This window comes from Bos indicus x Bos taurus, chromosome 24 (assembly GCF_003369695.1).
Source record: "Bos indicus x Bos taurus breed Angus x Brahman F1 hybrid chromosome 24, Bos_hybrid_MaternalHap_v2.0, whole genome shotgun sequence".
In the NCBI taxonomy this organism is placed as follows: Eukaryota; Metazoa; Chordata; class Mammalia; order Artiodactyla; family Bovidae; genus Bos; species Bos indicus x Bos taurus.
The window spans coordinates 48669039-48696663 of NC_040099.1; the positions used below are offsets into that span (position 1 = coordinate 48669039).

At 55.7% G+C, this 27625-nt stretch overlaps 1 protein-coding gene across 5 annotated transcripts in view; it reads left to right on the forward strand.

Moving 5' to 3' along the window:
• Positions 1 to 15093, forward strand: part of CTIF (cap binding complex dependent translation initiation factor) — a 324670-nt gene extending 309577 nt beyond the window's left edge. For all 5 annotated transcript variants that reach the window (XM_027526349.1, XM_027526350.1, XM_027526346.1 and 2 more), the window contains 2 exons: positions 9282 to 9335; positions 11032 to 15093. In XM_027526349.1, coding sequence (XP_027382150.1) covers positions 9282 to 9335; positions 11032 to 11247 — 270 coding nt within the window. In that variant the 3' untranslated portion in view covers positions 11248 to 15093. The remainder of the gene's footprint in view (positions 1 to 9281; positions 9336 to 11031) is intronic.
• Positions 15094 to 27625: the final 12532 nt, after the last annotated feature.

Sequence of the window (27625 nt, forward strand, 5' to 3'; positions counted from 1 at the left end):
TTTCAGTGGCTCTGCAGTCCCTTAGGATAAACTCCAAACCCAGTAGTAGCATGGCATCTTGAGCCCTTTAGGATGTGACCCAGGCCACCTTTATCATCTTATGTTGTCTCTCCCTCCCCGGTATCACATATTTTAGTCTCTTGAAATACTTGTTCACCACTGCACTCCATTGGGTCATTTTTTTTCCCCTTTTATGTGTGTGCCGTGATGCCATGTGCTGCTGCTTACGCCATCCGCCTGGCCTGCTCTTAACCACCACCATTCTATCCTATGTTCCAATCCCATATACCTAGCATGAGCTCTCCGCTTCCCCTTATTAGACTCTAAGTTTCAAGTCTTATTCTTGTTACCCAGATACTGACATAGTGTTTAGTACCTTGTAAGTGTTCCATAAACGTTGTCAAAGGATGGCTGGCTGGCTGGATGGTGGGCGAGAGGGTAGATGGATAGATGGGTAAAAGGATGGGTGAGTGGTTGGAAGGTTTCAGACGTGATGTGTGAGTGGATGAAAGAATGGACGGCTAATTGGATGCCTTGGCGGGGGGATGGATGAATAGACCTCTGGTGGCCAGTGCCGACAAAGAATAGGTAAAATCAAGTCAGTTTTGTGCAGATGCAAATGGATTATCATCACCAGTCAACAAAACTAAGAATGAGCTCCAACCAGCAAAGTAAGAATAAGCTATTGTGGGAGAAATTAAAATAATTCCCCAAGACAGAGGATGCTGACCCAGGGCTTCTAAGCACCTTCCAGTTCTTCTCAGATTTGCTGTCTGTCTGTCTGGCTTGTGTGAGCCACAGAACGACTGAGCCTCAGTGTCTCTGTCTACTAAGCAGAGATAATGATGCCTGTGGCCTTTCCGTGTTTCTGCAAGAATGTCATGGGGATGAATGGGATGCTACATTACAGAGTGGGTCAAGACCTTCAGGAAAGATACCTGTTTATGAAGATAAACACTTAATAGCAATAATAACACCTTGCATTTGAATCACGCTTTGCCCTTTTCAGAACTTTTTCACGTACTTTATCTCAGCTGACTCTCAAAACAGTTCTAGGCAAGGATTAGCCCCATTCTCAAGCGAGGAAACCGAAGGGCAGAGTGACTAAGTGACGTGCCCGGGGTTACTCTTCGTGAACAGCAGGTCTTCTGACTCCAAACCTGCTGCACGTTTTTTGATGACAGCCTTTTATGGCCGGATTATCTACTTCCCTGCCCTCCCCAAGAGACCCAGACATGATTGACGCTCTTCTTGACAATTCAAGGTCACGGTCAGGAGCTGTCCTCTAGACCCAGCTGTAGATGCGAGTGCAGGTCCGCCAGAGGCACAAGGCAGAGACGCCCTAATGCAAGCTGAGGGTGCTCCTGAGATGCAGGTGGCCCTGGGCAGCTGCTCACCGCGGCCACCATTCTAGACCGCGTGCCGCCCATCGGGGCCGCCATCTCCTCCAGCTCAGCCTCATTCTTGTCCCTCCCCGCATCTCTCCACTGTCAAAGCGCATGCCTATCACTGTGGCTTCCTCGGCCACTGGAGACCTGTACCTCCCACTCAGGCCTCTTCTTTTTCTCTCTCCTCTTCCCAAGACTTCTTCCAGCCTTGCCAGGGATCCTGCTACCATCCTTCTGTAGGCCTAGCCAACCAAGCAGAGCTCTGGGTTTGTTCCCCAGCAAACCAGCCGATCACATGTGCTCTGAAGTCCCCTCTCATTTGCCACTCTGTTGCTGCTCCCAGCCCACCCTTGAGCCAAGAGGGGGCTCCTGCAGGCAGGGTCTGGCTGAGCTTTTAATGTGGCCGCACTCGGCTCCTCGGGTCTGTTCTGTTAAGGTTGGGACTGTGCTGTGGGTGAGCTGACGTGTTCAGGGTGGGCTGGAAGAAATTCTGATCACCGGCGCTTGCTCTCCTCCTGCACGGCAAGACAGCCCCAGGCTCCCTCCATCCACACCTTCTTTCCTTCCCCACGGGGTAGCACCCCAGGCCTGGCTGCATCCTGGGCAGGCCTTGGGCAGCGTAGCCCTGCTCTGGGAACCTTCCCCTGGTACTCTGCGGCGCTCTCACCAGGCCGCCTTTCTCCCTTTGCCGTCGGGCCTCCCACAGCCTGACTCCGAGCACCTTGGCCTCTCCCCGAGGGAGGATATGATGGGTGTGCCCACAACAAGTCTCCGGCGCAGACAATAGGACAGGAATGCAGTAGCTTCCGAACAAACACCGTGTGGGCTCGCACAGTTGCCTTGCATTCTCTTCCAAGAAACACATCTCACTGTTGGAGGGTGCGGGTGGTTTGCCTGCCCCGGCCGGCCCACACCCCTTTCTCTGCCAGAGACACTGATGAGTGGGCGCTGCCCCCCTACCCCGGGACTTCACCCCCCAGGTCGGCAGCCCCCTCCAATCCATACAGATTTTCTTCCCTTGAGCAATAGCAAGGCGAAGGAACAATCTTGTCCAGGCAGAGAATGGCCTACCCACCAAAGAGTACCTACTCACTGCCCTCTGTTTTCAAGCCGTTTTTACATTGTAGTTAAAACAGAACATGGGTTTCCCCGTTGGCTCAGTGATAAAGAGCCCCCTGCCAATGCAGGGGATGCAGGTTTGATCCCTGCGTCAGAAAGATTCCCTGGGAAAGGAAATGGCAACCCCACTCCAGTATTCTTGCCTGGAGAATCCCATGGACAGAGGAGGCTGGTGGGCTACAGTCCATGGGATCGCAGAAGGGTCGGACGTGACTTAGCGACTAAACAACAGAAGAGCGTAAGACTGGCCGTTCTGGCCGTTTCTAAGCGTACGGTTCAGTGGCATGAAGTGCGTTTATGTTGTTATGCCACTGCCACGGTCTCCAGGATGTTTTCATCTTGCAAAACTGAAACTCTGTACATGAGACACTAACTCCCTCTTCCCTCTCCCCAGTCCCTGGCCACCACCATTTTACTTTCCGTCTCTAAGATTGTGTTCCAGGTCCCTCGTATAAGTGAATCCTACGATATTTGGGCTTCCCTGGTGGCTCAGCTGGTAAAGAACCCCGCCTGCAATGCGGGAGACCTAGGTTCCATCCCTGGGTTGGGAAAATCCCCTGGAGAAGGGAAAGGCTACCCACTCCAGGATTCTGGCCTGGAGAACTCCACGGACTGTGTATAGTCCATGGGGTTGCAAAGAGGCGGACATGACTGAGCGACTTGGTTATTATTACTATTATACAATATTTGTCCGTGACTGGCTTATTTCACTCAGTATAATGTCTTCAACGCTTGTCCATATCACAGTGTGTGATAGGATTTCCTTCCTTTTTAAGGCCAAATAACACTCCATTATATGGATGGACCACATTTTGTTTATCCATTGATGTGTCAGCAGACTCTTGGGTTGCTCCCACCTCTTGCCTATTGTGCATAATGCTGTTGTGAACTTGGGTGGACTAGGATCTCTTCGAATTGCTTCTACTCTTTGTTTGAGACTTATCTTGGGAGTTAAATAAAGCATCGTCTCCTGAAGATCCCATAGAACACTCATCGACCACAGAGTTGGCCCCTCAGTGTACAGCAGCAATTCATTCATCTAAAAGCCAGCTGTCCTGTGGGGCTTCCCAGGTGGCTCAGGCTTACAGAATCCACCTGTCAGTGCAGGAGACACAGCTTCGATCCCTGATCCGGGAAGATCCCACGTGCCGAGGAGCAACTAGCCCGTGCACCACGACTACTGAGCCTGTGCTCTAGAGCCCGGGAACTGTGACCACTGAGCCCACGTGCCACAGCTCCTGAAGTCTGTGTGCCCCAGAGCCCGTGCCCCACAGCAAGAGAAGCCACTGCAGGGAGAAGCCTGTGCACTGCAAATGTGGAGAGGCCCCTGCCCGCCGCAACTAGAGAAAAGCCTTAGCAGCAACCAAGGCCCATCGCAGACATAGAGAAACAAAATTATATTTAAAAAAAAAAAAAAGAGACGGATTCCTGAGAAGCCATTGATCACGCAGAGGCACTGGAGCCTCAGAGGGATGCTGGGGGATGTCCTCTCTGCAGCTCTTCCACTCAAAGGCTCAGAGGGTCCCCCTCCGAAAGCTGGAGTGAAGAGGCTGAGATAGCGTCTGGGGGAGAGCGGGACATGGTCTGCAGCACCCATTCCGGTCCCGAACCCTGCATCTCAGCAACTGCGGAGGAAAAGTACAGCGAAAGCCCCTGGGGCCTCCCCCCGCTTCCTTGAGAAAACCCAGCAGGCCGTTGGCGAGAGGGCCTATCGCTCAATGTGATTCTTGGCTGAACACAGACTTTCCCAAACCACCAGTGAAAGATAAGGTTGGAGGAGAGGCTCTGGGATGAGAGCTCGCCCACAGCCCTCCCCAAGCGCCCCTACCCTGAGTCTGTCCCCTGTCCTGGCAGCCAGGAGCCCCGGGCCCCCCGGGGAGGGAGCCTGGGTGTACAGAGGAAAGGATGTGGTCTAGTCACAGCAATGAGGGGCAGAAAGGAAGAACAGGAAGCCCTGGGCCCGCTCTGCAGCTCTGAACCTGCACGCAGGAACAGGTGGAGGGCGGCCAGGCCTTGGGCTGTAGAAGGGAAGAGGAGATGCTTGCTCGTCCAGGCTAAGTGCTCGACTGGCAGGAACGTGGAGGCTCCATGAGGCTGTCCCCGCAGCCAGAAGTTGGAGGACCACTTGGAAGGAGAAACAACCCCATTTGAGAGCACTCAGTACTCATCTGGCCCCAACTTTTGGTATTTCCCTTGTTAACCTCCCATGTCCCGAAGCCCCAGAACCCCTAAAAACTGATCTCAGGACAGAACGTGAGCCCGGTTCATCTCAGTTCCCCATGACAGGCACGCCTGAGCACCTCCTGGCTGTCAGCCAACATGCTGTGCTGCACTCAGGCATGTCCAGCTCTGCAACCGCGTGGACCATAGCCCCCCAGGCTCCTCTGTCCATGGAATGTTCCAGGCAAGAATACTGGAGTGGGTTGCGCTTTCCTTCGCCAACATTCTAGGTGCATCCAAAGCAGGACCCTTTCTTCCTTCCCACAAGCTCCCAGTTCTGCCAGCTCCCCTCATCCCCAACCAGCTGCCAGCACCCACTGTGTCTCAGGGAGTTCCCATCCCCCCCAGACACCCCACTTTCCCCCTTTCTGGTGATTTCTACCAGCCATTTTATCTTAAGGATTCTCTTCATGCTAAGCACTATGGGAAACCTATGTGAGAACAAAGCTACCATCAGGACAAAGTCCCAGCAAACCTCAGAGAGTTCTCTTAATATCTGTCCTCATGTTCCGTGCAGAGTAAATGGGGCTAGGCCCACCTTCCCCCGACCCCCACCCCCATGGGGTCCTAGACAGTCAGGACCCTCTGAGTCCTAGAACCAGCCCAGCCCACTCCCCAAGAGCAGGCTGGGTTGGATGCTGGACTTGGGTACACCTGCCACAAGGTGACCCACTTCCGTACCTGCTTCCTGGTCTTCATTCTGGGCTCCTGGGTTTTCTAGATGAAGGCGGCCCTTCCTAGTGTGACCCCCAGTATCCCCCCAGACACCCTCACTGCAAGTGTCCCTTGGCTCCCTGTGGGGGTCTCCAGCCCTGGGAGGCAACAAGACTCCAGAAGCAGACACCAGTGTTGTGTGTGTGGGGTGGAGGGGGGGCGCACCTAGTGGGAGACAGCTGTGTGCTGCAGAGTATTCCTCTGTGCAAACGCGTCATTTTTTTTTTTTTTTAATTCAGTTTGGGCTCTGCTGGATCTTGGTTGCTGCGCGGGCTTTTCTCTAGTTGCGGTGAGCAGGGGCCGTCCTTCGCTGCAGTGCAGAGGCTTCTCTTGTGGCAGAACACAGACTCTAGGGAGCGCGGGCTTCAGTAGCTGCAGCACGTGGACTCAGTAGTTGGAGCACATGGGCTTAGTTGCTCCACAGCATGTGGGATCTTCCCGGACCAGGGATAGAATCTGCATCTCCTGCATTGGCAGGCAGATTCTTCACCACTGAGCCACCAGGGAAGCCCCAAACATATCGTTATTGAACCAGTCCCCTTGTTGGTGGCCATTCAAGCTATTTGCAAAAGTGAAACAAAAAACATCCTTCCATCCAGCTCATGGAGCATATGTGGGTGGGGATGTGTAGGATAAATTCCTGGAAGTGGTATCACCGGTCAGAGGGTTTGAACACTTGTCATGTTGATAAGTACAAGTAAGTAAGTGTTAGTCGCTCAGTCGTACCCGACTCTTTGCGACCCCATGGACTGCAGCCCACCAGGCTCCTCTGTCCATGAGATTTTCGAGGCAAGGATTCTGGAGTGGGTTGCCATTTCCTTCTCCAGGGGATCTTCCCAACCCAGGGATTGAACCTGGGTCTCCTGCACTGCAGGCAGATTCTTTACCGACTGAGCTAGTTATCCCCAAATTGCCATCTAGAGAGTTATACCGACTTGTTTCCACAAACACTATATGTTTGCAGACGTATGGATTATAACTTCGTGCCATGTCCCCTCTAGCAGAAGTCTGTGGGGTGGGGGTGTCCACGTCCCGCTCAGGGCTGCTGTTTCAAGCGCGTGCACCGGGGTCAGCTGCCCGGGGACCGCCTCTCAAGTTAGTCCCTCCGCACTTGCAGACCCTCCCGGCCAGGTGGGTTTTCTCCCGGCCACTCGAGGTACATGTGTTAACAAGTGCTTCCAGTGCTTGCTGTGTGTCCACGCTGGGAAATGGACCAAACAGGCCCTGCCCTCCTGAGCCTGCCTTCTCCTGGGGGAGATGGCAGGCAAAGGAGTAGGTCATGTGTCGGGGGTGAGAGGTGCTAGGGAGCAAAGTAAGCCAGGGGGTGAGCGGCAGGGTCACTTACACGCAAGCTGATCAGGGAATCCCTGGTGGATGAGGCCATGGCAGGGCTGAGCCCCGAGTAAAGTAAGGAAGGAAGGTCTGCAGATTGGTGGTGGCTGAGAATTCCTGGGTGCAAGAGCACAAAAGCCCAGAGTCAGAGCTCCAGCAGGTGTGCCCACCAGTGGCCATCCCCACCTGTCACTGTGGGGCCCACGCTGTTACCTTTCCAGAATGTCTCTTGCTCTCCACCAGCTCATCTTTTGAGCAGCTTGAAACCCACCTCTGCTCCTTCATCCCCAAATGATTTTCTTTTCTGCGTGTCTACTGTGGGACCCGTTCTTGCCCGAGATACAGTGGAAGGAGGTCCGGTCCCTGAGAATGACTCTGGTCACTGCAGCCCACACTGAGCCATCCCTGTTTGACATTTAGTAAGTGCATGGTCAGCCCCCTGATGTGAATGCTTGTGTCCTCTGCCGGGGTTGGATGGCTGTGATGTGATGGGAGAAGGGGGAAGGGAAGGTGGGTGTGTGGAGTTTGGATTCCAAGCCTGTAGAAGGAACAGTCCCCGAGTGGTGTGTCCTTTCACCCTTCTGACCACGTCGTGCCCCAGACCAGAAACCTTGACTTCAGTTCTCGGTCGGTGGACGAGGAAGCTGACCCTAAGTGCCTTCCTCTTATGACACCCTCTCCTTACTCTCCTCCCCTTCCTTTAAAACAAAGACAATGCATAAATCACATTGACCCACATTTAGCGAAGCCCTGCTGTTGCCAGGAGCTGTGCTGGGTGTTAAAGGGCAGCCAAGATGAACGTCACACTGCCCTGCCCTCAGGAAGCCACAGTTCACCCTGGAAATGCCTTGCTCCTTGTGTGGGATGCGGAGCGGTGGGGAAGCTGGGGGGCTCAGGAGTGAGAAGCAGGAGTGGGCACCATGCTGGAGTGATCCACAGTCTCCAGGGAAAGTCAGAACATGACCCAGGCCTTGAAGGATGTGAAGTCTGGCGATGCAGGGTTCCAGCAGGTGGAAAAATCACTTACATGATCTGGTGGATGGGCTGATGAGTGTGGTGGGGTTGGGGTAGAGATATACTTAGGGGCTGAGGAGGGAAGCATTACCAGCAGAGGGACCCGCAGAAGAAGTGGTCCATGGGGCTCGGGGAGAAGAGGATGACAAAGTTTCTGTAAAGCTGTGCCTGGAGAGAATTTTTACTGGGGGGTTCAAGGAAAAATGGGGAAAGGGGCCGAAAACAGCAAATATTGGTGAGGATATGGAAAAATCAGAACCTGAACCCTGCTGGGGGGCGTGTAAAACAGCACACCCACTGTCAGCAGTTCGTCAGGTCCTCAGAAAGCTGAGTGTGGGATTACCATCTGACCCAGCAATTCCACGCCCACGGATGGGCCCAAGAGAGATGAAAGCACATGTCCACACGGACGCTCGTACACAAGTGTTCATGGCTGCGTTGTTCACGAGAACCAAAAAGTGGAAGCAGCCTACATGTCAGTCAACTGATGAGAGGACAAACACGATGCGGTGTGATATCGTGTACGCCCTACCGTGTCGTATCTTCCGATCACAAAAAGGAGTGAACGGACGCGTGCTACAGCATGCTCTGAAAGCATTGTTAGTGGAAGAAATGAATCGCCAAAGAACACATGTTACATGATTCCACTGCGTAAAATGTCCTGAAGAGGTACACGTGTAGAGATGAAGCACATTAGGTGTTGTCAGGGGATGGGGGTGGGAGGAGGGCTGACAGCTAATGGGTTCGGGTTTCTTTTGGGGACCATGAAAAAGTCCTAGAGTTAGTGGTGATGGTTGGGCAACCTTGTGAATCTACTAAAAGCCACTGAATTGTATGCCTAGAAATTGTGGACTTGCTGTGACTGAGTTTTAGCTCAATTTAAAAAGAGAGAGAGAGACTGAGAGAATGCAGCGCGGTAGGTAGAGGGGAGCCTGGATCCGGGGTGATCGGCCCCAGCGCTGAGCAGCCTGGCTGTGGCCTTGGTCAGGAAGCAATTCCAACAGTTCCAGTCTGGAACGGTGTGCATGGTTTTGCAGACTCACAGTGCTGGGCCCGTGGGGAAGAGCGCTGTGATTTCGGGAAGTCCTCCTGTAGCCAGGGTCCAGGAGCACCTTGAGACCATAGCTGAGCCCCTCGCACTGATCAGGAAGTCTTTGCACACGAATTTCATTTTTGCTGACCAGCTGTTCACAGCCCGTGACCCCAGCACGCCTGCCGCCGCCTTCAAACCCACCGCAGCCTTGCTGGACGGGGGCCTGTAGGCAGGCCTCTGTCCTGGCCGACGTGCCCGTGCTCCACGACCACGGCAGTCCTCCAGCTGCTCTGGTCCCATCAGAGAAATCACTGCTTTCTGGAGCGGTGCTCCTGCTGCCCTTCAGCCTTCGTGGGCTGTCTCTCTGGCCCGGCAGCCCCGGGAGATGCTTGTCCCAGGCTGCAGGGGGCTGAGAGCAGCTCAGCGCCCCTCAGTGCTTGTTCTCTGCCCCTCTCTTCCAGCTCTTGCAATCTCAGGATGTGAAGGAAGATGCTGTCCTGTGCTGCTCAATGGAGGTAAGCGGGGTGGCTCAGACCTCTCCCACCTCAGACCCTGCGCATCCCTCTCAGCTTAACAGTTTGGGGGGCCCAAGGACCACTGGAGGGGTCCACAAGTCCAGGGCTGGTAGTGGGAGATGGCTTCCTGAGTGGACCCAGGGTTCCTTTCCATCCACTGCAGCGGGAAGGATGGGGTGCTAGCCTCATTCACATTCCCTCTGCCCCCAAGACCACCTCCTCCTCAGTCCAGTGCACCCCACAAATGACTTAGAAGATCCCAAGTGATGCCCTGCCCCCGGGTATCTGCCCTGGTTTTGGTGGCAGGGGGGTTTGAGGGGGGGTACTGAGGTTGAACCCCCAGGTCGCACTCCCCACTTCCAAGCTGCCCCCATGAGAGGTCCCACCCCTGTTCACAAGGTGTGGCGGCTGCTCTCCGAGCTCTTGCTTCAGTCACTTGGCTAGGGCTCAGTTACAGGGACAAAGATGTGCCCTTAGAAAACAGCCCAAGGGGATCTCCCTGCCGGTCCAGTGGTCAGAGCTCTGCGCTTCTACTGCTGAGGGCACAGGTTCGACCCCTGGTCGAGGGACTAAGATTGCACAAACCATATAGTGTGGCCAAAAGGGAAAAAGACAAGAAAACAGCCCAGGGACATTCAGAGGGCAGTGTGGTGAGGGGAGGGGCTTCCAGGGCCCACACCCAGGACGTGCCAGGGTTCTAGCTGGGTACCCTGCTCTGGGCTCCAGGCAGGGGAGATAAGAGAGGAGGGGAAAGCATGGTTCCAACCTCCAGGCAGCTTGTGGTCTGGCTGCGGATAGAGATCTTGCTCAAATGCATGAGTGGATGAGGCAATGTGGAGAATACATGGGGGTACAGAGCTCGCTTCTCTGAGGAGTTAGGGGAGAGGTCAGGTCACGCCAGGATGCTCAAGGAAGGTTTGGGGAAGAAGGCAGAGCCCTGAGAAGTGGGTGGGCTGAGGCCAGGGTTGGGCAGCAACAGGGACTTGGATTCCAGGGGCTGCCTGCAGGGCGGTCTGATCCAGGAGATCCGGGCTTCTCCTAACTCCAGGGGCTTTTCAGGACCATCAGGGGCCCCTCTGGGGGGCAGGCCCTCCAGCTGGCCTTCTGCCCCGGATCCTGTTTCCTCCCTGTCATGTCATTAGTGTGGGCAGAGGTCGGTTGTGGGGATGGTGGGGCTAGAGAGGAGAGGAACAGGAGGCCTCATCCATGCTCTCGGGTTCCACACGGACACACGGCTGGTAACAACGACCAATTTCGTTTCCAGAGAGACGTCCTAGCTAGAGAAGGTTAATGTGGGGCCACCTGGTCACCCTCAAAGGAAGCAGATCACGTAGCCATTTAAGGGTGCGGGCGGTGGTCAGGGAAGGCTTCCTGTAAGAAGGGAGGCAAGTGGATGAAGGGAGAAGCATCATGTTCCTGGTAAGGACTCTTCACAGCCCCAGACAGCAGGCAATATCCTGACTCCTCTCATTCCTCCAGCAGATTGGGTGTTAAAGGTGGGCTCTCACACTGGCTGTCTCCACTCTCCACCCTTTCCATCCCTCTGTCCTGGGAGGAAGAGGCCTGGGCACCTTCCTAGGATAATCTAGCGATTTCCTTTCCCTGCTCCCCTAGCAAGCACCCCTAACCGAGATGAACAGAGCAGGAGTCCTTTCGGGGTCCAGCACGCGTCCTAACCCCACTTCTCTGCCCACAGCTGCAGAGCACAGGCCGACTGCTGGAGGAGCAGTTGCCCGAGATGATGGCCGAGCTCCTGGCCAGTGCCCGCGACAAGATGCTGTGCCCCTCAGAATCCATGCTGACTCGGTCCCTGCTGCTGGAGGTCATTGAGCTGCACGCCAACAGCTGGAACCCCCTGACGCCCCCCATCACGCAGTACTACAACAGAACCATCCAGAAACTGACCGCCTGACAGCCCGGGGGCCTGGCGGGCGGCCCGCAGGGCAGCTGGGGCCCTGGTGCTCAGAGCCAGATGGACAGGCGGGAAGACAGGGGTGGCCCTGGCGGGAGAGAGGCGTGGGGAGGAAGGCAGGCAGAGCCGGCGGCCAGTCTGGAGCCAGACGGGGAAGGGACCGAAGCCCTAGGAGGAGCGGCCCCCCATCCGATGAGCCCCCCAGCCCGAGCATGCGGCAGCTCGCACCAGTAAGGGCAGCATGTGTCTTCTCCACGGTGGCCCGGCCCTCCTCCTCCCCGCCCCCTCCCACGCAAGGCGTCCCCTCCCCGCCCCGCACCGGGCTGTGCTGTGTGCAGGGGTTCATCTCCTCAGAGGCCGTGGCAGCCGCATGCTGGTGTACAGCTTGGGTCAGAAAGGACCTCAGAAGGCTGGAAAAAGTGGGTCGGAGATGGGTTTGCATTGTTCGCGCGTGCTGCCAGCCACAGTCGCCAACCGGCAGCAGGCGACATGGAGCAGATGTCCGGGAGGACAAAGGCAGGCACAGTCCCCACCGGCCGCCCCTAATTGACGGCCTTTGTCCGCGCGGCCGGCGGGCTGGGGGACGGGGCGATCTCCTCTAACCTTCACGTTCCGCCCTCCCACCTTCTAGCCTCGTCCCTCAGCGCCCCCCACCCCCGAGCTGCAGGCCCAGAGGGGGCCAGGGGCCTCGAGGGGAGACAGTTTGCCGTTCTACTTGCACTCTTTTGTTTTATTGTGTTTTACTGTTTTCAAAAGTCAGCTGCTTTGAAGTCTCCTCTCTCAGTGCCAAGGGCCCCGCAATGTGATCACACAGTCAGCCCCGCGAGAACCCCCTGATTAGTGGGAGATCAAACCCGGCCCTCCTCTGGAAGGATCCTAGCCACAGACAGCTTGCCAGTAGCCAATTAGGGTAATTGGAAACTTCTGCCCCTGCAGGGGTCCCCGCTGGAACCCTGTGCTCCTCGGCCCTCGGCTTCCCTGGCTTCTCTGTTCTCCATTTCTAGCGTCCTTCCTCAAAGGGCCGATACTGTCGCCGCTGGGAGAGCATTAAACCCGTCTTGGCCTGGGGCCTGGTGGTGAACCGGGCTCAGAAAGAGGCTGGCGAATTAAAACCGAAAAGCCCAGTGATGCTTCCCAGTGCCACACACACAGGTCTTGTCTCAAACTCTCCCTGGGGGGCAGATTCAGGGAGACCGGGACACCTGGTTCCCTAGGACTAACTCAACGAGCTGAGTCCTCAGCCGTGGTCTGTGCCCCCTGTGGGGGGATCTCTGGGTACTACTGTCCCAGGGCTGTTGGGAGGGGTCTGTTTGCTGAGTCATGAGCAGGACTATCAGGGATCCCAGCAAGCCACCCGCTTTCCAGGCTGGCATCAAGGCTGGGGACGCTTGGAGGGTCCGAGTCCTGGGGGCAGCCCCTTCTCTGATGGCTGAGGAGGAGGATGAGGGGCGGGCCCTGGGAGGCTGGCTTCGGGTTGTCTCTGGTGTCTGTGCAGCCCCACTCCTGGTCTGGAGCCCCCATTTCCGTGAGGCCCCAGAAGGCGGCCTCAGAGCCCAGCAGTGTCCTCACTTGCTCTTCGGTTGAGGCCTGGGTCACCTTGAACCCCCGCCCCTGGCTGACTGGTCTGATCAGGCTGGAGGAAATGTCCCCTTATTGAGTCCAGGAGAGCAGGCAGGTAGGGGTAGGGGGTGGCTTCCTCTGTACTCCCTGGCTTATCCATCCCACCAGCCGCCACCTTCCCGCCAGTCCCCAGGAGGAGCCTGCTGGGGAACAAGGGGAGGGGCGCAGTTTACCTGGAGGGGGTCAGTGGCCTCTGCCAAGGAGTCCACACTGCCCCACCCCTGCCTTCTCCACCCCCCTCCCCTTCCTCCCAAGCTCCTCCGTCTTTTCCTCACCGCCTTTCCTGCACCTTTTGGCTCAGCCTGGGGCCACGGACACCAGAGGCCCCACAGGAGGCCTTGAGGGAAGAGCTGGGCTGACGTCAGGATGTTCAGAGAGGCCCCAGGGAAATCGTGGCCCCACGGGGTCGAGCAGCCCCCAGCCCGGCAAGCAGCCGCTCCCTGGCCGCCCTCCGAGACCCGCACCTGGGCTGAAGGAAGGCCCTGCTTCCCTCAAGTGAGGTGTGTGTGAGTGTGCATGTGAATGTGTGTGTGTGTGTGTGTCTACATGAGTACATCTACTGAGAAGGAAGCAGGGCCCTGGAAGAACGCTGAAGCCTAAAAGTGAGGCTGAAAGTAGAGGATGCAGAAGAGGGGGGTCTCCCACCCCAGCCTTGGGCTCAGAGAGCAGGCTTCCTGAAGGGGCCCCGGACACCATGCGCTCGGGGGCGATGTTCCTTGGACAGGCAAGTTAACATCTCGGCACCGCCTTCCTAAGGGCCCCTTCCTCCCGACAGCCTGCCTTGGTGGTCTTGCCTCAGGGCCAGCCCCGCCTTGACTGTTAGGACCAGAGTGGGAAGGAGTGAGATATAAATATGTATACATATATAAATATATTTTTAATTACGTGTCGTGTCACCATGGCCTCCAGACATATACGGTTCGCTTAGTTGATTCCACTGCTTGAGAGCGCTTCCTGGCTGATCCACATAACCGTCGGAGCTGTTTTTCTAAATGCAGGTTGCTGCCACTTTTTCAGATGTGGAAGGAAAACGTTCCCCCCCGCCCCCCAAAAAAAATTTTTTTTAAGGAAATAACAGTAAAGCCTAAACTCTGAGGCAGCTTCTCACGGAAGACTACTTAGGAACTCGGGGGCAGACAGGAGTGCCCTCAGACCTCCGCCCCCTCCCCAGGCCACATCCCCCCGCTGACAGGGAGGCCGTGTCCGAGTTGACCTCTGAATGTATTTGATGGGAGGCGAAACTGGGTGTTGCTTGGTCCTCTAAGGACTCAGTCCTCCTCTAAGGCTTGTGCGGTTTTCCCTCCTCGCCTGTGGCTCCCTCAGCTCTGAGCAAGCGAGGTCCCGCCATCCTGACGCACGTCCCGTCTCTTCTGCCAGTCAAGATGAGGCAGTCATGGTTTTCCTCTCAGGCAGCCTGCCTGCTCGCCACAGTCCTGCTCCCACGAGCCTCATGGCTCTGCCTGAGCTCTGGGACTGCAGCCCCGAGAAGGCACCCCCTCACCACCCCCAGCCTCCCCTGGACAAGGCGGGAGCCCCCAGCACCCTCCCCAGCGGGTGTGCACCCCCAAACCCACTCTTCGTCTGCTCGTCCTTCCTTAACCTGTCTGTACACCTTTAAGGTTTGGGGATCGTCTTGTCCATCCGTGTAAATGTAAATGTGGGCCAAGTCGGTATTTATTCTAATTTTTATTTTTTATTTTATTTTCTCCGATGGATGGGGAGGGAGGGGGTGTGGGAAACCTCCCGCTCTGATCACGCCCTGGGCAGCTGCAGGGGCGGGGGCCCAGACAGCCAGGCCGCCGCAGGAGCAGCCCCGAGGGGCCACACAGACGCCAAGCCCCAGGCTGTTATCTGGCATCAGAAGCCAGCCAGTGTTCCTCATCCCGACAGACTGTCCGGCCTGCCCGCGAAGTCCTGTCCCTCAGCTGCCGGCGCTCTGTTGGGAAACCGCAGGCTGGGTCTTTGAGGACACAGATCAGAGAAACGGCAACTCTTCTCCTCTGCTCGGGACACTGGCACACAAGGGCTGCCTGCCTCGCCCGAGCCAGCTGGGAGCCTGGCGACGGGTCCTACCTCCCCAGAGCAGGGAGCTGGGGGCTTCCCGCCAAAGCTGCGGCAGAACCCTGCTCGTGCGACGACCACCTTCCCTCCCTTGGTATGTCCTGCTTTCCAGCTCAACCCAAACTACAAGTGGGTTTAAAAATAAACCACACCAAAAAACAGAAATGCCCTGAATCTGTTGTTCTTTGCGCGGTCAGCAAAGGAAATCTCTCCCAAAGGCTTTTGTGCCTCAGCGGGTCGTGGCAGAGGCCTTGGAGGAGCCCCTACCCAGGTGATCAGCTGGTGAGAAGATTCCCCGAGTTGGGCCGCAGCGGGGATCGGGGCCCAGGGGCTGGAGAAGGTTGGGAAGGGGTGGTCCAGGAGAACACTGGGGAGGGAGACAGATGCCGTCCCCCTGCCCCCAAGCCGGGAACCGTGGCCTGTCCAAGGCAAGAGGAGTAACCAGTCCTGCACAAAACTTTTCCACTGAAGATTTGGTTTGCTGCATGTTTAACCACCTCATTCCCCAAACCTACACCTCCTGTGAAAAAGTCACTGTGACACTTGGCAACGACTCCTTTGAAGAAGACTGAGACTTGGGCAAAGCAGCTTCCAGAAGTCAGCAGCAAGTGGCTGTCCTGTCCCCACAGGTCAAGCCAGTCTTTCATCTGAGGGTCCCAAAGGGCCCCAGTGATTTCTTTTCCTGTGGTGACATGTTCTTTGTTTTGCACAATCCTGTCCGTGACAAGACACTGGGGACACTGCCTCCTGGCAACAGGTCCCCTCGGGGATTCTTTCTGGCTAGACTTTGCCAGGCCTTCAGCTCCTTAGAGTGGCGACCGGAACACCCACACCCCTCGTGATTCCCTGGTCGGGCCAGGATGGCGGCCAGGCCAGCTCAGCAGCCCGTGGAGGGTGTGTTGAGATTTCTGACCCACATGAAGCAGGGCAGCTCTGGCCTGAAGTACCCCAGTTGGTAGAGGGAGATAACTTTTTAATTAGATGATTGTCATTTGTGAAGCTGAAGTGTTTTACAAAAATGCAAAAGGGTTGGCGTAGAAAGTGAGGTCAAAACACAAGGAGTTGGAGGGTAGAAGAAAGTGTGCGTGAGGGCTAAGTCCCTTCAGTCGTGTCCAACTCTGTGCCACCCCATGGACCGTAGCCCACCAGGCTCCTCTGTCCATGGGAGTCTCCAGGCAAGAATACTGGAATGGGTTGCCATGCCCTCCTCCAGGGATCTTCCCACCCCAGGAATCACACCCGCATCACTTACATCTCCTGCATTGGCAGGCAGGTTCTTTACCCCTGGTGCTACTTGGGAAGCCCAGAAGAAAAGGTAGGGAAGGAGAAATCTTACCAAACGCTGTTCATCAAAAGAGATTTTTCTGGGTTAAATTCGTTCTGGTTCCAGAAGTTTACTGAAAACTACAAATATTCTGAATAATAAATGTTTCGATTCTGTGTCTCACCACTACCTCTGCTTATATGTGTTATCTGTCCTGCTGAGGGTGGGTTACCTTTGTCCTGAGGTCTGTAGGAGGGAGGGACGGGAAGACTGTTGCGGATGAATGAAGTAGAATACACACGTGTGTGCACACACATGACTTGTAGCAGAAGAAGCAAGGATTGAGACGATAAAGATGAAGTGGTTATACTTTAATATTAAAGCTTGTCTCTCATCCCCATGGTTTTTTCAGGGCCTTACATACACTGTCTCCGGTGGTTCAGAGGTGTAGGCAGGTGAGCATTTTTGATTCCCATTTTACAGATGAGAAAACCAAGGCTCAGAGAGGTGATGTGACTGACCCAGAGCCCAAGGCCGGTCAGGTCAATGGAAGAGTTAGGGGCCCCCCCCTCCCCTCAGCCCAGAAAGCGAGTGTATCTTCAACAGCCTCGGCTCTGACTGCAGTGAGCACAGTCCCAGGGAGCCGGCCAGTCCCACCCGCCAGGCAGAAGGAGCAGCCAGCTGCTGGCTTGAGCCCGCCATGGGCAGGCTACATGGTCTTTTCCTCTTTATCCAAGGAAAGGAGGAGCATGATGAAATACCCTCAGATCAGAGGATTGCAGAGGGATGGGGAGGAAGAGGAGCCAGCTTGCAAAGTTTTGTGCTATTCTGTGAAAGAATACATTGTAACGTCTTGCAAACTGGATCTCCTCAGGGCCAGAGGTCCTCAAGGTGGGTGGGAGGGGAGGGAGACCCCCCTGGAGAGGGGCACATCCAGGCCTGAGATCAATATTCAAATTGCCTGGGAAATTTTTCCAACTACATGCTGAGAAAGAACACACATATGCCAACATTTTCAGAATTCTGGTGTTAGGGGGCCCCTCTTACTGGTGAGCATGCACGGGCCGTACCCTCTGAGTGACAGGAGCGAACGCAGCATATGCAGGCCGCAGAGAGGGCTCTCAGGAAGGCGGAACTAGCCCACGGGGACAGCAGGCCACGCTGCCGCATCTCACCTCAGTTTGCAGTACTGGGTCCTGCTGTCGGAGCTGAGACGAGGCTGCCCAGCACATGAGCAACGGTGGAAAGGGCTCCAGGACAGTCCTTGAGTGTGGACAGAGTACACACCACGGACTCCAGGCCACGTCATGACTCACAGGCCCTGGGCCCTTGTATGCTTACATAGGCCCATCCTCCTTAAAAATATATAAAAATTGTATTTTATGACTATCTTGGCACAAAGATGAAGATAATATTCCTTATTAAAACTTTTTTTTTCAATCTAAAAATTCATTTATTTCTGATTTTAAATAGCTGAAAACAGGGCTTCCCTGGTGGCTCCATGGTAAAGAATCCACCTGGCAAATGCAGGAGACACAGATTTGATCCCTGGTCCGAGAAGATGCAGTAAAGCAACTAAGCCCATGCACCCCAACTACTGAGCCTGTGCTCTGGAGCCTGGGAGCCGCAACTACTGAACACACCTCCTGCGACTACCGAGAGCTGGGTGCCTGAGAGCCCGCGCTCTGCAACAGGAGAAGCCACCACAGTGAGAAGCCTGAGCACTGCAACTAGACCTCAGCCCCCCGCTTACCGCAAGTAGAGAAAAGCCCGAGCAGCAGTGAAGACCCAGAGCAACCAAAAATAAATTTTAAAAAGCTAAAAACCCCTTCCAGGGCCCTAAATTTCTCATGCCTAGGTAACTGTGCCTGAGGCATGGGCTGACTCTCTGTGGACATCTTATCTGAGCCAGAAACCTCACCTTTCCCTGCCCACCTGGTCTCAGCACGAGCCTGGGCAGGGGAGGGTGGGCAGAAGGCCGCTCACGCCGCCGCCTCCCGAGGAAGCAGTTGGCCTATTCTGGAAGCAGATGCGGTAGCTGCTTCTGCCCAGACTGGCCGCCAGCCAGCCAGCCTGGAGTGTGAGGCAAACAGCTGTGTTTGCCTGGCCAAGGAGACTGGCCCAGAGAGCCCAACCCGCCACACAGCCCTGGCTCCCTGCCACCGCCCTTTCACACACATCATCTGGCCTCACCAGGGCCCTGCAAGGGAAGTAAATACTATCCTTACACCCATTTCACATCTGGGGAAACATGTAGGGAACCACGCCATCTGCTTGGACAGCACCCTGTAGTTTTAAAATATATGACGATTTTGTTTGATCTTCACAAGTAGTCCTGGCAGGTGACAGACACTTTTCACTCTGTTTGAAACGTAGAGGAAACAGACTCAGGGGAGCAGTGGCAAGTCCAAGTCATGTGACCGCCCCCCGCTCCAGGCACAAGGGCCAGGCCTTGAAATGCTGTCGTCGTAGTCCTGAGAGGGGTCTGGTGGGCGTGCATGGGGACCAGGCTGAAGACCCAGGTTCCTGGCCTCTGGGACTGGTGGCCGTCTTGGGACCTGAGCCTCCTCACCCCACTGTGTCCCCCAACTCTAATCGGCCTGCTGGCTCCCAGGGACAAGCAGGATTCAGGTCAGGACTCTTGGACCCCCTGGTGACTTACCAGAACATCCAGGGATGTGGCCCTTGATGCTACACAGAATGGTGTGTAATCAGTGCTTTCTCTGTTTAAGCAGGGCCAGGAGAGGACTCTGTCGCAGGCTTGACTCAGAGGGAAAGGAGACGCGCCCAGGCTGAGGAGGAGGTCAGGAACTCCTGAGGCCCATACCAGGGACAGGAAGGGTGCTTGGGGTCTATTTCCATTAACTATGCCACACAACTCTGCACAATGAATTGTGTAACCAGTCAGCTTGAAATCTCAGGTCTTATAACATAGATGTTCACCGCTCTTGTTTACAGGTCTGCAGATGGGCTGGGGTTTGGATGACACTAACTGGATGGCAGAGGACCTAAGCACAATCTCAGGTCCCGTGGACACTGGTTGGAGTTACAGGCGTGTACCTCCTCCAAGAAGTTCTCCATGACTGCTCCCCTAGTCAGGGTTCCAGGTGCCCCCTCTGGGCTCCTGCAGCTCCCACAGATGCTTCGACCATGACCCAGCTCACTGTGGGTGACCACTGGCCTGCAGGGGGCTGATGTCCACTGACTCTGAACTTGACCTCATCCACTCTGCATCTCCAGCACCGAGCCCAGGGCCTGGCTCAAGCAGGCGCTGAACAAGCTTGTGTGGGCTAAACAGGTGAACCCTGACGGTGAGATCCAGGTGATAAGTGACAGAGGGGCACAGGGAGGGAAGAGCTGAGCTGTGCCTTAAGCCAGGTCCTGGAGGAGGGGCATGCAGAGCAGTGGAGGGGTCCCCTCACGGGACAAGGACTTCCAGTGGGGAGGCCGGGGTGCCCCCAGGGCCCTGAGGTCTAACCGTGCAGACAGGGCTGCAGGTGGGTGCACTGCTGTGCCGTGGGGGAAAGGCCAGAGGCCCGGGGAGCACAGACCCAGCCTCTGTGCAAATAAGAAAGAGCCCTTCCCCACTCAGGGGCACCCAGCCCTGCCCAGGACCCTGGGAGCTGCTCGGACCCCTAGGCCCATAGGGGAGGCCGCAGCTGTGCACTGCTTGAGAGATTCTCTGGGGTATGTGAGGTGTATGTGTGTGTGTGTGAGTGTGTGCACGTGAGGTTCTCTGGGGTGTGTGAGGTACATGCACGGAGTGAGTGTGTGTGTGTGTGTGTGTGTGTGTGTGTGTGTGAGATGTGTTTCTGATGTGTCCTAATCTGCTCTACAGTTTCTAAATCTCCCTGGCTGGTTGGCCTCTGAGCAAGGAGAGGTGGGAAGCAGAGGTGTGGGGGTCCTGCCTCCCAGAATCAGAGACACAGGGTGTCTTTCAGAGGAGGTCACCGTGGCTTTCACCCTGCTTTCTGAGAACAGAGCTGACATGGATCCTGAAAGATGCTGAGAACAGGCTGTTGGTCCCCGGTGGGCAGGCCACAAGCTGGCCTTCCTTCCCTCAGTTTATTGCTCAGTTGGTGAGGGCAACGGTCTGGGCAGAAGAAAGACGAATTTGAAGGGGAAAGGAGGACAGTGTTCCCCAGGGGGTCAGGGGGCCTGGTCAGAGGGAGAGACGGGGAAGGCCTCTCCTGTGGTCACCGGAGGCCCTGCCAGTGGAGGGGGCCTAACTTATCTGGGGCAGGGGTGATGCTAAGGACGGGCCGCCCAGGGACAGGCAGCTTCCACTTTCAGATTTCTGGTCTTCACCTTCTGCTGGAGCCGGGCTCTTGCAATCCTGGAAAGCCATCTGTGGCCCTTAGGGAATTTGATTGAGAAGGTGCCCTTAACTGACTTTGCTGGGGAGAAAATGCCCCTCCCAAAAAATATGCTAAAAACAACATAGGCTCAGACATCCCTGGTGGCACAGTGGTGGTTCAGATAGGAGCCTGCCTGCCGTGCAGGAGACATGGGTCCAATCCCTGGTCCGGGAAGACTGCGCATGCTGAGGAGTGACTGAGGCCCAGAGCCACAACTACAGAACCCAAGCTCTAGGGCTGGTGAGAACAACCACTGAGGGTCACACACCTAGAGCCTGGGCTCCACAGCAACGAAGAGCAGACCCCGTCTCACAGCTAGAGAAAGCCAACCCAGCAATGAAAACCCAGCACAGCCAAACAACAACGATGACAGAACAGCGGAGCATCTAAAAGGGGCAGTTTGCTCCCCTCTTCCTGGTCAAGCTGCACCAGGAACATCGGATTCCCCTTTGGGACCTTAGTTTTTTAGGCACGTGGCCAAGGATGGGGAGCAGGCCAGGCGGGAGCCAGCGCCTGACGACCAAGGGGAAGAGGTAGGCGCCGAGAATGCGGTACCTGAGAATGCTCTAGGCGTGCTCCTCTGACCTCAAAAGACACACATGCCAACGTGGGAGAGGAAAAAACAAACGGGGGGGACAGGGGACTGGACACAGAGAGTGGACTTTGGACACCCAGATCCAAGGACACCGTGGGGACCCGCGGACTGGTGGCAGGGGGTGGCTGAGGGTAACACAAGCATCTGAGCAACAGCCCCCAACACTGGACATGATCCAGCAGAAACCAGGACCCAATGCGGACCCCATGGTGTGGGAGGATGCTCCCCTTTGCAGGGCAGGGTGTGGATTAGGAAAAACACTAAGAGATCCCTTCCACTCTGAGGCTCTGAGAGGGCAGCAGGGCCTCTCGGGATGCCTCCTTTCCAGGAACTGCACTTGCCCTCAGTCCTGGACATTATTTAGTCCTTTTTCCCCCAGCTAACCCTCCAAACCCTCCAGGCTATCAGGGAATGGAAGGGCACTTGGAGCCCACCCTCCCATGTGACAGGTGAGGAAACCGAGGCCCTTACAGAAAAGGGGCTTGCTCAAGGTCACGGTGGTGCCAACATTCATGGGCACCCATTGAACCAGGCACCCAGCTGAGCACTTCCCAGCTTCTCACTACAACTCCTGAGGGTCCGGTCTCCAATTTACTCAGACCGAGGGAGGGTCATTTGCCCCAGGTCCTACCATTTACTCAGACCGAGGGAGGGTCATTTGCCCCAGGTCCTACCACTAGAAAGAGGAGGGGCAGGGTTCTAACAGGTCCCCTCTGCTTCCAAAGCCCTTGCTGGTGACCTGAACCTCATACCTTAGTGTTCCACACACAGCGATAAAATCAGGTAGGTCCACTGAGAAATGCAGACAGTCCTCAGTGATGACAGTCAGGATAAGTCTAGGGAGGCTGGTGAGTCACCTGGTGTCTCAAGTCTTAGCTTCCTCTACCAAAAATGGGAATGTGAGATTTACCTTCCGTCTTGTTGGAAGTTTGGGATAAAAGTGCTTGTCTTCTGTGTCCTTCAAATATGACAGCTCTTTCCTCTTGACCCCTAAGCTCTCTGGCCTTCCTGGCATGTGGATCATCTCCCAGGCAAAGGGTATGGAGGGAAGGACAGCCACCCTGGGTGGGTATGGCTGCCCTTATGAGGGCTGTTGGAGGCAGGACTTCGAGCACCGGCCTTGCCACCCGCCCTGCGGCACTGATGGGTGAGCTGACCTGTTACCCGCACATGACTCTCCTCTGAGCATCCATCAGCTGACCTTGAGCGCCCTGGGGACACACAGAGAGACCCTACTGCTACGTCCCTGTCCACACTCAGAACCAGGAGGCGTCCAGGCCGATGTGATAAAGCAGTGTGTGCCGGGTTCATCCTGGATGCTGGAGTGGGGACACAGTGGGGAACCAGGCAGTAGGGGCTGCAGGCAGAGGAAGCGGGCATGTAAGGAAGGGACAGCCAAGTATGGCAAGTAACCACCCAGAGCTGCACCTTCTGGTGATAAGAGTCATCATTCCAGGGGAGGGGGAGCCTAGTGAGGTGGTGACCTGGAGACCCTGTCTCCTGGCATGATCTGATTGGAAGGGCTGGAACCCAGCACATGAGGTTGACCTCAGGGTGGGCTCACAGTGTGTAAGCAAGTGCCAGGTGGTCAGGTAGACGACGATTAAAGCTGGTCACAGTTGGCGGGTGGCCAAACTGTGGGAGGGATGGACAGGCCAGACCCTGCAGGAGGGGGTTGGGTGGGTAGGTGGGAGAAGTTCCTTGCAAGGCCCCCTATGTGATAGAGAATTAGTGAATGTGTGTGTGTGCGGTGAGGGGGCAGGGGGGTGGTTCCCTTCAGGAGAAAATGAGAGTCATGGTAGGCTCCTAATCAGAGAAGAAATGAAATTAGGGGAGGTTAATCTTCCTTCCACGTGCAGAATGGATTAAAGAGAAGAGAAACAGTGAAAACATCAAGAAAACCAGTTAATTATACAGGCAGGAAGCACCTCGATGGGGAAGGGGGACTAAACCAGAATTCCCTGGTTCTGATTGTCACCCAAGGTCAGCTCTCCCCATCCCAGGCGCCTGGCGTTGTCCAGAGCAGAGATGTTGTTACACATACATTTGCTGTCTGTTGCTGTAACCTGCCTCTTTAAACAGAAAAACTGTCATAACTGATTTTTTGGTAAAAAGCTTTCCACGGGGGGATAATACACAGCCCCGAGTCCTCACACAGAGGGCTCATGTGTCTCAACCTCTCCTGATGACTCAGGCTCATTTCGACACCACTAATTAGTAGACTGGACTGTAATACTGGGTTACCCTCAGGGATTATCAAGGTATATCCAGTCTGCTTTGCTTGTTTAATTACTGCATCTGCCTTTTACAGCTTCTCTGCCTCCTCTCTCATCAGACAGCTCTTCTCGCTCCTGCCAGCATGCCTGTTGTGGCCTGAGACACTAGACCACCGAACTTGTCAGCATTGTTTGTCGAGTCAGAGCAAATGGACTCTGAGCGAGGGCCCAACTGACATTTTTATGAGCAAAGAGGAGGCGCTTCACTGCATGAATGAATGTGTCAAACACCCATTTCACCCACTCAGAAACCATCTTTGCCTATTTTCTGTCCTCTCCTCTGCCCCCTCTCCGTGACTTCCAAAAGTGGTGGATCCGCCAGATACATAAGATTTGGCTGAACTTAAGTTGTATCAGCCCATGTGATCTTCTTGGCGGCTTCAGAGCTGATGGGGTGGGTCTCACCCTCCTTCTGCAGGGAGGAAAGCTGGGCCTGAGGGCTGGGGTGGGTCAAGGTCAGACGGTGAGTCACGATGAATCTCAGGATGGGCCTGGTCACCTTGCCTCAAGGCCACCAGACCTCCCTGGGGAAGGAAACCAGAGGCCCCTGGTGGAAAGAGCCCCACACTGGGAGTGAGCAGATCCAAGTCTAGTGCTGGTGCCAGACTTACCAGCTGGGCGCCCACGGAGCCATTGCTTCATTGGGCATCAGTTTCTCCATCTGTAAGAGAAGGATGAGTATATTGGTTTGTGAAGAATCCTCTCTGTAATTCTTGAGCTGTCTTTGCTCATTAGTGGGTGGAGGGAAGGGGACGGCAGGGAAGGAGGACGTGAAGGAGGGAGGGGAGACGTTAACAGTTGCTCTGCCTGAGCCCCACCTGGGCCCCCCAGCTTCCCCCCAGTCCCTGGATTTGCACCCCTTCCCGGACCTAGTTCATCCCTATGACCCACCCAGGAAAGCTATTAAATTTCAGACTAGTCAACTAAGAGTCTACAGGCCTTGGGGGAAAGGCCTAATAATAATAACGACCTAGAGGATGAGACGGTTGGATGGCATCACTGATTCAATGGACATGAGTCTGAGCAAGCTCTGGGAGACGGTGAAGGACAGGGAAGCCTGATGTGCTGCAGTCCATGTGGTCGCAAAGAGTTGGACATGACTGAGCGACCGAACAACAACAGAAATAAAGCTCTTTCCAAGAGCAAAGGGTCTGGCCACCCAGAGTCATCATCCCATTCACAGGAGGGACCGCAGACGGGCGAAGGACTCTGCTAAGAGTCAAAGCAACATCTTTGGCTTCTGAAGTCAACAGTTCTTTATCTCCTTTTGTCTTTGGCACTTTCCGCCTCTGTCCCGGGCCAGTTCTTCTGGCTTCAGTCCACTGCTTTCTTCGTCTGGCACTCAAGGCCCCCAGGACGGTCCCTCTGAAGGGAAGTAGAAGGTGGGTCGGGCCATTTGCAGACCAGTTGAGGGCCCTCCCACTTGAGCGGGACCAGGAGGAAAGGCGAAGTGGTGATTGGCTGAAGGCCCGAGGACGTGTGTCGCCTGACCCCGCCCACAATCTGGACAGGTTGCCCAGCAGCGTGGCCCCTGCATGGGGGCCCCTTCTGAGCCCGGACGGGCACTGGCAGAGGCCCCCGGTCTGGGCTCTGCTCTCTGGAGCCCCATGCAGTTCGCAGAGCCCTAGCTCTTCTTTCCTGCAGCAACTCCACGGGGCCGGGGCCTGGGCTTGGCGGCTTTCCTGGGCTGCTGCCGTATCGATTATTTTGGCTCCCTTTTTGCTGGGGATATCAATCTAGCGGGTTCCTGGGATGGCTGTGTTTTAACCTCTCACCCCGGTCTAGACTCCGTGGGCTCCCGCTGTCCCTCGGCCGGGAGGAGATGGAGGACCCTGGGTCTCTCTGGGGCAGGCTCTGGAGCCAGCGGATTTCCAGGAACAGATGCCGGGATCGCCCAGCGGCTCCGCGGCCCCGCCAACCTGCCTCCCTCCAAACCGGCCCGGTGAATTATTAAAGATGCAATTTCCTTTCATCTTTCCAGTAAAATCGCTCCCGGTGCCGCGATCTGCTGTCTTCCTGTCACTGGCTGGGTAGGGGCCTTGGCAGGACCCTTGTTCACTCCCGCCCCTCCGTCCTTCCTTAATCTACCTAGGGGGCTGAAGAGGGCTGATCCTTCCCAAAAGGGTCCAGGGAGCCCAAGAGTCTTGGGAAACTGGGTGGAGTGGAAGGGACTCGGAATCATAGAATATTAGAGCCTGCTGTCTCACAGCTGAAGGAAGAGGAGCCCAGAAAGGGACATTGGCCAGCCCTGGGCAGCACAGCAAGCCATTGGCAGGGCGGAGGCTGGAGTCCAGGCTCAGGTCTCCCAGTTGAGGGTTTCCCCTTCTCCAGCCATCTACCTTGGGATGAGCCCCGACACCTCCCGGATCAGGGAGCTGGGTCAAGCATCTCACCGGATCAATGATGTCTCCCAGCATGAGTTACGGTGTCTGCTCATTATTTACCATCCAGTCCTCGCCCCTCCTGCGACACACTAGCTGAACTGAAACCATGATTGTTACCTCCCTCTTGTCAGTATTTATTGTTTCGGGTTTGGCTGTTAATTCCTGGTGACGATCGCAAAGGTCTGGAAAGCCCACAGCTGCCGCGTGGTCCTGGTCTGATAGCCCTCCTTGTGGCCTTGCTCCAAACTCACCTCCTCTGCACCCCTCCTGAGTCCCCCAGAGACACCCAAGGGGTCTACCTCCTCTTTTACTTCATCCGAGGTCTGCTCTGGAAAGGTGCATGGACAAGATTTTCAAGTCTTTAGCTAGGGTCTTGGTGTCCCTTAAGACAGCATGCTGACTTCCCTGGTGGTCCAGACTGAGACTCCGCACTCCCCAGGCAGGGGGCCTGGTTTCGATCCCTGGTCAGGGAACCAGACCCCACAGGCTACAACTAAAGTTCCCACATGCCACAGTGAAGATCCCAAAGCAGCCAAATAAATAAATAAACTTTTAATGATAAAGACAAAAAGAGACACCACTCATGTGCCCAGCCCTGAGCCATCTGCTCTGGAGACTCTAGACGACCATGGTCTCTTCATCCAGAGGTCAAGCCCAAGCAGAGGGAACCCAGAGGGACCCTCGAGACCACCCACCGCCCCCCACCCCCGGCTTGGCCTCAGCCTGCCAGGTCAGACTGCAGTTGGCAGAGTTGGCCCCAAGGACAGGCAGAAACCCTCCTGACCCCTTCTTGTGGCAAGAAGGGGATTCCTCTGCCTTTGGTAAGATAGATGTTCCTCAGACCCTGGTTTGGGACCATGAGCAGGCCATGCTCTGGGCCCCCTGCTGGCTCCAGATTCACCATCCTGGGTCCCCTGGTCCCTCTCCCAGATTCCCTGTTCCCCCTGTTCCCCTCACCAGATTCACCATCCTGGGTCCCCTGGTCCCTCTCCCAAACACCCTCTTTGCTTCCCTCCAGCTCTGAGAAAGAGGACCACCTTTCAGAGGAGACTCTGAGACCTTCCTGGACTCAGGCCTGGACCTGGAACGGTGCTCTCACCCACTGGGGGAGCACCTGCCCTCTGGGTCCAACCTTCCCCTCGTCCTTGGTGCCAGAATCATGGGCATACCCACCAGCCTACCCGGGGCTCCCGCGTGCTGCGCACCTTGGAGGGCCCCTTCATGTCTGTCTTCGTGAACATGACCCTCCCACCCACCTGCACCCATCATCCAGACACTTTCCTTTCCTCCCCCAACCCTGTGGCAACCATTAATCTGCTTTCTGTTCTGATAGTTCATATGAATGGAGTCAAACAACATGTGGGCTTTTGTGTCTGGCCTCTTTTACTTACCAGAAAGTTTTTGAGGTTCATCCACATGGAACCATGTATCAGAATGTTGTGCCTTTTTAGGGCTTAATATTCTGTTGTATGGATCCATCACAATTTGTTATTCATTCATCAAGTGATGAGCACTCCCATTTTGTAGATGAGGAAACTGAGGCCCAGAGAAGGTAAGTGGTGAGGGTCCCCTTCATCCTCCTACTTGCTCCTCACAGGAAGGGACCCCACCTGTGCTTCCTGCTACCTGTGCAGGGCTCAGCCCTGGAAGTGAGCCTGATTGCCAACAGTGAGGAGGCTGCTGTGAGAGGGGCCGTGGGGTGCAGCAGTTCAGAGGCTAGACTCTGGAGCCCCGATCCCTGGGTCAAAATCCTGGCTCCACTCCTCCCCTGCCACGCGGCCTGACTTCATGCAAGTCATTTATCTTCTCTGTGCCTTTGT